Genomic DNA, 12,565 nt, shown 5'->3' with positions numbered 1-12,565 from the left:
AGTTTCTGTTTTAATATTATAAATAAATAAATTCTATATTTTGATACAGAGAAAAAAAAAAGTACATCAGACATATATGTGTCTAATGGACAGAGATTTAAAAATGAAATTACAAGATGCTGTAGATTGGACACAAGTTTAGAGCAAAAATTGAGAAAGAGAGAGATCTTTCCAAGTAGAGTAACTTTATTTAAAAATACAAAGCATTTTCTCCTTGGGAAATAGACAAAGTCTGAGTATTTTTCCTTTATACCTTTTGGCTTCCCGATACCCCAAGAGTGCGCTTGTTAACCTCGAGGTTTTACTTTTATTTTAACAATTTTTTCTACTCGTCTAGTCTTTGTTATTCAATACCACCAATCCCACTTGCGGCAGCATCTCAAATACTTTTCTTCATTCCCGAGTAAATTTAATGTGAGTAAAAGTGCCCTATCCTTTTATAAAAATTAAAAAAAATAAACACAAATGTCTGTTGAAAAAAAAAAAAAAATGTATATATAAGAATAAGAATAAGAATAAATTAAATTGAAGGATTTATTTTATCTCGAGTATAGAGAAACGTATTTTGCAGAGTACTTGGACTACTAAATCGATATATCCGACAAAGTAGTGAATTGTTTGGGTTTGAGTCAAAGTCGATTGAGTTTAAATCCGGGTGTATAGATTCGAGATGGTTCGCACGAGACACGCAAAGTCGATAATGTATGTCCTTTTGTAATCAAATGAAATACTAAAATCCAACGCCCTATTCGTCTTTTATATTTATACTGACGACATATATATTAATCAATTTAATTTTAAAAGCAATAACATTCCAACGAGCATTAAATCATTGGACAATCGATTTTAGTCTTGATCTCCAAGATGAAACGAATGCTCGAGGGCAGAAGATTAAAAAAATAAAAATCCTCTATCTCTCTCTCTCTCTCTCTTAAGCTCCTCTCTTCCATTTCGTTGAGTAAATTTGAACGGCGCCCCGACTAGGGATCAGATGAACGACTCATCGTCATTTTAACCAGGATCGATAGTCCAAGTCCTCGTGATGCTCTCTAAACCATATACTTAAACTTTCCTGCTTACTATGATTTTTTTAAAAAAAATCTATGATAATTAACTAATGTATAAAAGTACGATTTTCCCATGGCTTTTGTCTCTGTAAGAAACTTGACAGATTTACGTGGCATTATTCTGAAAAGTTTACTACTATATACTCCCAGTGAATCTGAGTAAAACGAGTGTTGACAGGAGAAAGGTAAGGGGTAAAAAGCAGATTACAAGGACTTGAACGAGTTTAACACCACCAGCAGAATGATGACAACTATGCGGGTAATATGTGTATACAAAATGTATATGCTTGTCACAACCTTTAGCTTCTCCTAAATGCCACTGACGCTTGATGTGTATATTTACATCAAAAGCTATCTCTTTACTCTTATTTTACTAAAAATATTTATACATATTTTCCTAACTAATGTAAATTAATAATTAAAATTTTCCGTATATTGATTTTTTTGTTTTTTATTATTTTTCTTCTGGTAGAAAACTGATAAAATACGGAAAAAGAGAGTAGTAACGGTTTAAATCGCGAGTAGAGTAGTAAAAACGGGTTTATAGCCGACAAACCTCAGGTGAGACCAAGCGACCTGCTGGTGGTAAACGGAAATAGACCAGAGTAATGGAGAATAGTAAGTGCGAGAAACGATATACAGTATGTATATATATTGTACGAGGAAAAAGTATTAAATTGTTGGATAGATCTGGCGTACAAGGGGTAATGGCAGGCATAACCTTTCGAGATATATTACCATGAAATGACCTTCTTATTTGAGGCATTCACTAGCAAGTACTCAGGTTTAATTAAGCAGTGTATAGGCGCCCGTCATCCAACTCGCAGTATCTTATACGATTGCCTGTAAAACTTTCTTAGGATGGATATCTTTCAAGGAATTGCCCATTACACTTTTCTACAATGAAAATTGTATCAAGCTTACGTAAACGACCGCCGTTGGAAAAATATAAAGACACATAAAGAGCTATAAGTATAAATAAAGGATTTATTACTTTACGTACTATTTTACAATCCATCAGATTTATAAAATCAATAACTTATTTTATTGTCGGTTGTCAAAAATTTTGAGTACCATTGATAAATATAAATGCCAATCATAGATTGATAGTGGTGAAGACTATTATAGTAACAACAGCAACAACAACAACAACAACAACAACAACATATAAACGGTGTTGCCAGCTACGGGTATGTGAAAACTTGGATTGAACGTTCGTAGTGAATCGATTTGCCTCGATGCGGTTCAGTTTACACAAACTCTGAGTTTGTAAAATACTCTTGACACTTTGGACATTGACTTCTGCTGAACGATCAACCAATGTAATCAGTACTGACCACTTGAAATCAATTTAAATTTCAAAAGCTTCGTCACACCACAAACTGAAAATTCAAATCACTGGCTATGGCTGGCTATACTATCGCATATGCAAGCAGTGAAAACTTGGAAGAACCAGTATCTTGGTCACTTTAAAATGAAATTTTCTTTAAAAGTATATACTGTGCACTCACACTATTATACTTTTAGGATTCGGATAAAGAAAAATAAACAATTTTTATTCGACTCTATACTAGCGACAAACCAACTGACTGGTGGTGTATAAAACGCGTCATGGGAACAAAGACCACACGGGGAAGAGTTTGAAACGCCTTAGCAGCATGAAACCGATTTAAGATTGCAACGTTGTAACGTCGTCACAAAGAGTACTACATTCTTTCATAGTACACCTTAACCTCAACAAATGTATACCCTCCTTCTTTTACTCTATTTTTACTTTTTCTCACTCTCTATAGTCCCGCCTCACCCTATACCCTCTATACCACCATATTCTAGTCTTTGATCCTTCCTTCCGTCGATCTAACGTTGGACTTGTATTAGTAACCTATCCACAACTAAATCCACCAGGTCTTGTGTGTCCAAGAGGATCCTTTCGCCTTCGCCATCGCCTTCCTCTGCAAAGGAAGTGATCTTTCATCTTTTTCTTATGCTCAGAAGCATCAGTAACTCTTCAAGTAACAATAAGACCAGAAAAAAAAAATAAGACATAAATCCACATGACAACTATTTTATATAGGTATATATATATTCAACTAAAATAATTAATAGTTGATTAAAGTTATTATTTTAATGTAAAAAAATTGAAAAAAAAAAAAAGTATAGGTGATGAAAGACAAGTATGAAAGATAAATTAGTTCTCATGTGAGTATTCGAGAACTATTATAGACGGAATAGATCGTCGTTTTAATTAAATCCATGCTCGGGTGCCGATGGTCGAGGCTTGAAGAGCGACGAGTGGTAGCAGGTACTGCTACTACCCCCGGCGGGAGTTTGTCATCTACCCTAAAACGGATTAACGCGACGTTGAGTAATCCGTCTCACCAACCAAAGGGAGTAAAGTAACTGTCCCAGTGAAGGCGCGATCTAACAAAATTATCAATTCGTTACTTAACTTAGCTATAATGTAATGAAAAATAAAGAAAATTACTGAAAGCTCTTATTAATATAAAAAAAATAAAATAATAATGATTTAAAGAATATTAGCTCCATTAGTAGTTTTATTTTTTATTACATTCTTCATCGTTTAAAGTTCTTGTTAAACTAATTAGTTACCGAGTTTTAATTGAATCTTTTTAATTGCGGACACCAGGATAGGATGTTTAGATGAGACAAACTTTTGGTTTCACACGGTTCACCTATTTCCCAAGTAGATTTATATAAATCCACTCGTTCACCATTTTTTATTTTTATTTTTTTCTTTTTTTTCTTTGGACGCTCTAAGAATATTTCTTTCTTTCTCTCTTTCTTTCTTTCGCACTCACTTATCTGCCGCTGAGTGGGTTCCGTAGTGGAATTTCCGGCTTACGTTGAAAGCTAATAGCACATCTACTAGTCTTTTTATTCGCGTGTGCACCTTATAGACATACAGATATAGATATTTTAAGTCTGAGAGACTTGTTAATTCCTTTCCAATCTCTGATCGAAATATCTTGGCTTCTACTCGCGGAAGAAATCTTTATCCCTTGAACTACCCATTAAAGAGCTTTAAATGGGACTTGTGGAACTTTAACACATCTCTCAATGACAGAGCGACAGCAATCTGTCTTTTGCTAAAGTGAAATCATTTTCTCCCCATTTATTGGCATGAGCGATTCAACTTGTACTTTTACTACTACTTATACAAATATTATTATTATTATTATTATTATTATTATTACAACAACTAACTAAAGCTTCAACAAAGTGTTTTAGAGTCTAACCAGCAGACATGCAGGAAATTTTGTAAATTCTCTCAAGAGGAAGTAAGAAAGATGACGGCATATATAGGCCCTCTGAGAAGAGTAGTATAGAATAGTATAGAGGATCTAGTAGTAGTTGTTGTATATAGTAAGAGAGTCTAGTAGAGCCACCACCGATGGCTCGTTAGGATGATAACGGGTGTTCTAAGGTAAAATGTATTTTACAGTAGCAGAGCCTCCTCATGAAGGAGACACAAGAAGACGGTTGCTTGAGGGTTGAATATAAGAGAAGGAGGGGAGCGGAAGGGAAAGAGGTAGTAGAAGGTAGGGTTGGTGATAGGAGTAAGAGTTGAAGTAGGAGTAGTAGTAGTTTCTAAATGGGGAATGAGAGTGGTAGAGCTCCCACCGGCACCCAAAGCGGCTTGAATATTCTGATGCACATGACCGATCAATAAATTGACGCAATTCCTAGAAAGCCGGTCCCACTGGAGATCCTTCTATATCTATCCATTACGATTCTACTATTCAACACGGTACCCGAATGATTATCATGCCCATGCATATTCCTCTTTATTGTATATTTATCATCAGTATTCCTCCCGCCTCATCGTTATACCTTACGGCCAAGGGTATTTTCATTTACCACGGAATTTACTTATTCCTATATTTCTCAGCTAGATCATCCCCTAGTTCTCCCTGTTATCGCCATCCAACCTCTTTCCACTATTTTTCTTTATTTTTAACTGTCGCTTAAATTTTCATTCAAAAAACAAAACAGACCTCGTTTTTTTAAACAAACTTTCATAATCAACTGCCTGGTGATTAATCGATTGAATTTAGATGATTATTTACTAAAATGGATAATAAATAAAAAGTGAGTTAACACGTTCTTTCAGTATGAAGAGAGGAAAATCCCACAGTAGCTCATCCAAACTGATCCACCTTCGAATAGTCGATCCTTTAATCCTTAAGGAATTGATCCCCGGTAAAAGTAAAAAAATTTAAAAAAAAGGCATTACCGCTGCATTAAAGTTATTTGATTAATATATTATAATTATTTGTTTAATTTAGTTATCAATATTTGAAGGAGACAAAATTAATTGATGATTGTAACCGCCGGGAATTATTATTATCCAGTCATTACTCTTCGACTTAATAGACCAATAAATTATTGGCGTATTAAAATTAACAGTTGACGCCTTCGGGTGATTGGAATGAGGAAATTGAATGTAATCAGAAGTGAGCAATTGTCAAAATGTAAATTATCAGTATAATTTAACAGACTGTGAAATCTGATGACGTACAATTAAATTACATGAGAATACGAGAAGAGATCTCTCTATATATAATATTAAACGGGAATGCAATTATGGTTCAAATACTAACAATGGTATGACCATCGGAGTGTAAATCATAACAGAAGGGCCAGGTGTACTTACAGAAATGGCGAATGTATACTTTAATTATAATATTACTCTGAGGAGAAGCGAGGACCTTTGGTCCTGGCTGTCTGTTGGGTTTCCATCGCTGGAATTTAATTATTTCAGTTACGCTGTGAGTTGTTGTTGTTGTTGTTGTTATCTCACTCACTACGAATATTTCGTTGATTCAACATTCAGGATAATTTACTATCTAGTAACGCACATTTTCTTTGAAAATAATAATAATTTAATTTGAATAAACTTTAATTTAATTTAAAATAAAACCTTTCCATTTAAAGATATCAACATATTATTGGCTTACACGTGCCCAAGATAAGAGCACTGGATAGAATATAGAATAAATAGCGCCGGTACGGGAAATGCCATAGAACACAAACCTTAAGAGATTCAACGGCATCCGATTGTTTTAGTCGGCGTTTTTTACGCTCTCTTTTATATTCATTTCCTATTTTTATTCTTATTCTCATTCTTATTCTTATTTTCAATCCCACCCTTTTTTAAACTTTCGTTTCCTAACACCCTTTACATTCTTACCGTCTTACCCTCTCTGTTTTACTAGACAAGAACAAAGTTGTTCAAGTCAGATAGACAGAACAAAGTCTCAACAAAGTACTACTACTACTACTACTACCACTACTATTACCAGCAAGCAGTTAAAGAAGCGATGGTGAGTGAAAGAGAAAATACAAAGAGTACGATTGCAATTGAATCGACATTCTATACCTTGAGTTGGTGGCTGCCGCTGCCGTTGCCGCTGCCACTGCCACCGCTACCGCCACCGCCGTATTTCATTTTACTTCTCAACTTGCAATACGTTTTATATTCATGATTCATTAAGAGATTTCTCGCCTGTTCATTTGCTTTAAACAGTCAACGCTGGATTTGCAAATTTAATTGTTTCGTTTAAATTGCGGTGAGAGATATAGATTAGACACTTTAATAATTTTTATCGAGAACCGACAAGAACAAACTTTACAGGATAATTAAATGTCCTGAGACGAGGATATTAATCTATAAAATATATCCAAGACTCATTTATAAATAAAATTTAAATATATCCTGTACTATTTTACATTTATTTGGTTCATTCAATCTTATTCTCTTGAATCTACCGCAAATATATCCTCAAAAAACGTTTTATACAGCATGAATATATACCGCGTAATGCTGATTTGAGTGCTCGACGAATGGAAAAAAATAATAAAAAAAATAATCAAGATATAAAATGTCGATTGACTTGAATATATAAATAACAATATATCTATATATCTATCACTTTTTTTTACCTATTTTTTTATTTTTATCTACTATAGTTGATAATCATTATGACGATTTAAAAAACTAACGATATAAATTCATGAATAACAACAAATTCAAATGAAATATAAAATCGTTGAAACTTAAACAATTTAATGGGGGAAAAAAATTATGTCGAATGGAATTGATTGGTCGAGGTGAAAATCTTGATTTGAGTGGATACTTGAGTCTCGACTCCCGATGAAAAAATATAAAAAAATAAAATAAGAGGGACTATGTAAAAACGATAGGAAATCCTTCGGTCGAACCATTAACGACGATTTCCCGTAAGCTTTTCAATCCCTTCCCTTTCCAGTACTCATCCACTATTTGACCTATCCAAAGACTATTTTTACCTCTACCCTTCAAATAAACTTCAGAAAAAGGAAAAAAATTAAACCTTAAGGACCTTGATTAATTGCTCGCCATCAGTTGATGACACGAGTCTTTAAAAACTTTTGTTGTATATAAAAATATTTTTTTTTTAAATACTTAAAACTTTTTCGTCCACTCAATCAACCTCAGTACTTATTTCGTTATAATTAATTACCCATTAAAATTGTTTTTTCTTAATTTTCTAGTCTAAATATTTTAATTTATCTGGGGTCAATTAAATAATTAATATCTGATGTACAAAAATTAATATGAATTGTAAACGAAATAATAAGAGATTTATATCAAATGAATAATCATTTTATTTTTTAATTAGTTAATAATGAAAATTTAAAGACGCGATTTATTTTTTAGCTTTCTTATCAGAGCCAGATGGTACCTTGGTGACATCATCTGGATTTTCAGCGGCGTCCTTAACTCTCTTAGCTCTTATTCCAACTAATCTGGCGTCAGCACGTGCTTTACGGAGTGTTACGTAGGCTGAGATTTTCTTTTCCTCTTCAGTGATAACACGGGCCTTTGATTTAAGGGCAGCCTTCTGGCGAATTGGCATAATATCACCACGTAATTGTGTTGCTACCTTGCATTCTTCTTCAGTAGAATCTCCCTTCTTGGGCTGTCATAATAAAAATAAAATTAATTACATAATTTAATAACAATGACCATAATAATAATGAATTATTTTAAAATTTACCTTCTTGGCGTTCTTGGGGAAGAGGATGAGTTTGGAGCGGTACTCCTTCAATCGTGCGACATTTAATTGTAAAGACTCGATGGACTTGTTGCGTCTTCTGTAGTCTACGGCAATTCCGATAGTTGGTGCCTCTCGTCTGTTGATACCAGCGGCTTTAAGTTCCTCAAGAGTAAATCCACGACCTTCACGTACTTTAATGTGGTACCGGACGGTCGGGCAACGGACAATTGGTCGTAGACGTTTTACTGGTCTAAAATTAAAAAGTAAAATACATTAATTAGACACTGGATCAAGTTATTGATAGACCAAGCAAATAAATAATGAATGAATAACATACCGTGGAGCAACAGCACGTGCTTTCTTGATACGGTTGTTCTTCCGTCTCAATTTACGGGCTGGTTGATTGAACCACGTTCTGACGTTGCGTTGCCAGTCTTTGTGGAAATGCCCATCGGGCACCATATTATTACGCTTACCCATTTTAGAGCTATAAAATAAATAAACATCAATTAAACATCCATTCAAAATAAACAATCACTTAAAATCATTAACAAACTATTTTTATTTATCACAACTGAGCACTCGTGCTTTATTAAACATAACCTCTCAAACGTCAATTAATATAAACTTTTTAGATAAATTTTTGCTGAGTTCATACCAAATAAATATTGTAAAATATTTATTAACGTGAGGGTAATTGTTTAAAGTTATTGATAAATTTAGTTTAATAAAGATGTCATTTATTATTTTAGATTAAACAAATTTAAAAAATATTTCGCTACCTTGGCTAACGAACGCACTCCGGAAAAAGAACTAGACAGTTTTTGTCTCTATCTTAGTTATCCTAACCGCCATTTTGAATTTGAGCGTTACTTGTCAATACTTACAAATGGCGGGTAAATTCAAATTTCACTAAAATAAATTAAATAATTATTTTATTTTCACTTACCTTTATATTTTCACACAAATTTATTTAAACTTTTTATAAAACTTCATTTCGAGTTAAATGATAACTGAAATTTAAAAAAAACAGCGCAGATGTCAATTGGCGGTCAAAATTAAAATTTTAAAAGCGCTCACAAATTTAAATTTAACACACGACAAATAAATAAAGATATTTATGTAGGGCAGCGAGCAGTTGTAGCGTAGTGCATTTCGGAATGCACCCATATTAATTATTCTTATTACTTGGGCGGTAAATTTAAATATTTGTAAAATAAATTATTACAAGTTGAAGAAAACTAAAAATTGTACGTCAAAATAAAATGGCAGCAGAATATAATAGAAAAATATTTAAAAAATTAAAAAAAAAACACTTGAGTGTTTAAACAAACCTTGGCGGGGAAATAATATGCAGAAGGGTGTCCTAATACACTTGGAGATTTGATTTAAATGGCTCCAAGTGTATTGCAGCTAAAAAACGTCACTTAACTGCTATTTCCCTACCAGACGATGCCAGTTGATTTCGCTCAGGAACTTGGGAGTTATCAGCATCAGCCATCAGCAACACTTGACACTACCACTAAACACTCAACACTTAACGACACCAAAGACACTTTGCACAATTAAAATTTTACAAACACTGGACATTTTAATTAAACAATGACTATAAGCAATTAATTTTATGGATAATTAAACGAATTAACTGCAATACTGTATTTCAACTTAAACGTAAAGAAGGATCTGGACTACTACTGCCATTGTCAATGATACTGACTGCCGCTATCAGACCGCTAGTTGATACAAACCAATCGACTTTGCAATCATTCGATTGCCCCCCACCTCAGCAAAAATTTGAACGTCGATTACAGTGACGCGCAGTAGCCCCAACTTGGCGCGAAATTTCAAAATTGAAATTTAATCATTTTATTAAAAATTATTTGTGTCAATAATTATATTAATTAGACTAAAAAGTATGCTCCAAGTTTTTTATTTTCATCAATAATTTATCAATTATTCTTATTAATTGCGCGGTAAATTTAGATATTCAAAAGATAACTTAGTAGAAACGGGAAAAAATTAAAAATCGTGAATGAAAGTAAAATGGCGGCAGAATATGATAGAAATATTTAAAATATAAAAAAAAAACACGCAAGTTTTTTACGCAAAAATATATATTTAGTAAGTCATTAAAGTTTGAAGCAAAAATTTATTAATTATAAATAAAACTCATTTATTTTTATGAAAAAAAAAATTTATGTAAATAAACAGAAAAATTATACCGATATGTATACTTTTAGCGCAACTGACCACATACATCTTATATCTTTATATACAGTACATCATATAAAAAACAATACGGAAAAAATTCTAAAAAAATCAGCATTTATTTGATATAATCTTTAATTGTTACAATAAAAATAAAATGCCAAGTGCATTGTTAACTGATGCAATGGAATTAGAGCTTGGAGGTAAATTATATATTTACAATAAAGTTAAAAAATTACCTCACTTACTCGACATAACCTAATTAATTATTCAAATATGTGAAATAATTTTTTGTTTTATTTGCAATTTAAAAAAAATATTTATTATGTTAATAAGTTATGAATAATGATAATAATATTTTTTAGCTCAAGAACCATGGCCACAAATGATAAAATTATATCAACCTCTTGAAGTGGAGCAAATATTGCTACCAGACAATGCCAATTGTTTAGCAGTACAAGCTTATTTACATATGTGTAATTTAGAATATCAAATAGAGCCACGTAAAAATGCAGAGTTTATGTCACCAAATGGTAAAGTCCCATTTGTACAGTGCGGCGCATTTCTTATTTCCGAATTTGACAATATTGTAACATTTATAAACAATAAGGGCACATCGCTGTCAAATGATTTAACTCAGCAAGAAAAAATAGACATGAGAGCGTATATATCATTGATAAATAACGGATTAGCCAATGCCGAGCAGTATATTTGTTGGGTTGATCCTGTAACACTTGATAGTGTTACCAAACCAAGACACGGTAACGTTTATCCTTGGCCTTTAAATCATATTTTGAATTGGCAGAAACAAAGACAAGTTATTAAAAAGTTAAAAGTACTAGGACTGTATAATAAAAGTATTGATGAAATTTATCATGATGTTAAAATGTGTTGTACTGCATTATCTGAAAGATTAGATGGCAAGCCATATTTTTATGGCAACAAGTAAGTTTTAGTAATGATACATATTATTTATTATATTGATGAATATAATTAATAAAATGATTATTCTATTTATAGGGGACCAACAGAACTTGATGCATTAGTATTTGGTCATTTATTTACAATATTGACAACACCGTTGCCAGTTAATAAATTAGCTGAAATAGTTAAAAGTTATCCAGATCTTGTTGATTTATGCAAACGCATCGAGCAGAGGTATTTTCAACGTAAAAACGATGATTAGGGTTTAATTAATAGTACGAGTTTTAAATTTATCGAAATTATTTACACAGATTATGATCGTTGTAAATTTTTATGTCTTGCATCTCAAACAGATAAATATAATACCGGTAAATTAATTTGTAATATTATGTAACAATTATTGTTGATTAATTTTTTTTATCATATCCAAATGAAAAATTTTAATTCCCGCCATTTTTACACAGAAGCGAGAGGTGATACCCTTCCCTGGCGGCACAAAAAAAAATTGTTGACTTTTTGTTAAATTTAAGGCAACAATTTGTTATAGTGTAACTAATTGTTAACATAAAGTTAACAATTTTTTTTTTTTTCCGCCTGGGTTCAATATACATTTTTTTTTTTTAAATTAACATCAAGATAACGATAAATTTAAAACTCGTGCAAAAATAAATTGTATGTAGTAATGAAATAAATATATACAGAATATAAAGTAATAAAATGTTAAATAATGTCAATATATATAAAATGTTATACATATTATATAAAGATAAATAATTATATAAAAACGTTTTTCAGCTTTTTTTCATCCCTACGTACCGTTGGAAGCTTCAATTACGATAAATTATTTTCAACAAAAAATAATCAATATGATGATTGTGATAATATAAATAATGCTGACAATGATATTGATAACGATGATAAGGATAAATTGATTAGTAATAAACAATCAAATTACTTTTTTTTTCCCATGCTGTAAAAGCTGAAACATTTTGATCTCAATCATGAAAACGATTTTATTTATTTTAATATTTATTTATTTATTTATATTTATTTGGAATTTTATTCCATTTTTTTTTACATCTATTTATTACAATTAATTTTTTTTTTTTGTCAATTTTTTACAATCATTTTTTTTTATATATTTATTTTTTTATGTAAACATTTAAAATTCATTTATTTTAATAATTGTTTTATAACTATTGAGATATTTTAATTAGTGTGTTCTATTAAGAATGGATTATTATTGGTATTATTATTATTATTATGTAGTAATTTAAATTGCACTGACCTCGAAGACTATTTTCT

General features: G+C 31.5%; 2 protein-coding genes across 3 annotated transcripts; one reads left to right on the top strand and one right to left on the bottom strand.

Moving 5' to 3' along the window:
- Positions 1 to 7,712: 7,712 nt before the first annotated feature.
- Positions 7,713 to 9,058, bottom strand: LOC130665406 (60S ribosomal protein L13). The gene is made up of 4 exons (XM_057465758.1): positions 8,911 to 9,058; positions 8,466 to 8,615; positions 8,129 to 8,378; positions 7,713 to 8,050 (listed from the first exon to the last, which is right to left on the bottom strand). Exons 2-4 carry the CDS (start codon positions 8,606 to 8,608, stop codon positions 7,778 to 7,780), a joined length of 666 nt encoding a protein of 221 aa, XP_057321741.1. The 5' UTR covers positions 8,609 to 8,615; positions 8,911 to 9,058; the 3' UTR covers positions 7,713 to 7,777.
- Positions 9,059 to 10,178: 1,120 nt separating this feature from the next.
- On the top strand, positions 10,179 to 12,278 carry LOC130664602 (metaxin-2-like). Of its 2 annotated transcripts, XM_057464589.1 has the most exons (5): positions 10,179 to 10,249; positions 10,369 to 10,539; positions 10,702 to 11,281; positions 11,357 to 11,494; positions 12,056 to 12,278. In XM_057464589.1, the coding sequence occupies exons 2-5, from the start codon at positions 10,494 to 10,496 to the stop codon at positions 12,234 to 12,236; spliced, it is 945 nt and encodes a 314-aa protein (XP_057320572.1). In that variant the 5' UTR covers positions 10,179 to 10,249; positions 10,369 to 10,493; the 3' UTR covers positions 12,237 to 12,278. The 2 variants fall into 2 exon arrangements, with proteins under 2 accessions (XP_057320572.1, XP_057320573.1); XM_057464590.1 differs by lacking the exon at positions 10,179 to 10,249 and having other exon boundaries at positions 10,345 to 10,539.
- The last annotated feature ends 287 nt before the right edge of the window (positions 12,279 to 12,565 follow it).

Source organism: Microplitis mediator, chromosome 3, assembly GCF_029852145.1.
Source record: "Microplitis mediator isolate UGA2020A chromosome 3, iyMicMedi2.1, whole genome shotgun sequence".
Lineage (NCBI taxonomy): Eukaryota > Metazoa > Arthropoda > Insecta > Hymenoptera > Braconidae > Microplitis > Microplitis mediator.
Note: the sequence above shows the minus strand (reverse complement) of the source record. Positions and strands in the feature narration are given on the sequence as shown.

What these genes read in the sequence shown, in the direction of transcription:
- LOC130664602 (XM_057464589.1), top strand. Translation starts at nt 10,494, where the DNA reads ATGCCAAGTGCATTGTTAACTGATGCAATGGAATTAGAGCTTGGAG. An exon ending in AATGGAATTAGAGCTTGGAG is followed by an intron (nt 10,540 to 10,701) that starts GTAAATTATATA and finishes AATATTTTTTAG; the next exon opens with CTCAAGAACCATGGCCACAA. An exon ending in CCATATTTTTATGGCAACAA is followed by an intron (nt 11,282 to 11,356) that starts GTAAGTTTTAGT and finishes TTCTATTTATAG; the next exon opens with GGGACCAACAGAACTTGATG.
- LOC130665406 (XM_057465758.1), bottom strand. Translation starts at nt 8,608, where the DNA reads ATGGGTAAGCGTAATAATATGGTGCCCGATGGGCATTTCCACAAAGAC. An exon ending in GCACGTGCTGTTGCTCCACG is followed by an intron (nt 8,379 to 8,465) that starts GTATGTTATTCA and finishes TTTTAATTTTAG; the next exon opens with ACCAGTAAAACGTCTACGAC. An exon ending in TCCCCAAGAACGCCAAGAAG is followed by an intron (nt 8,051 to 8,128) that starts GTAAATTTTAAA and finishes TTATTATGACAG; the next exon opens with CCCAAGAAGGGAGATTCTAC.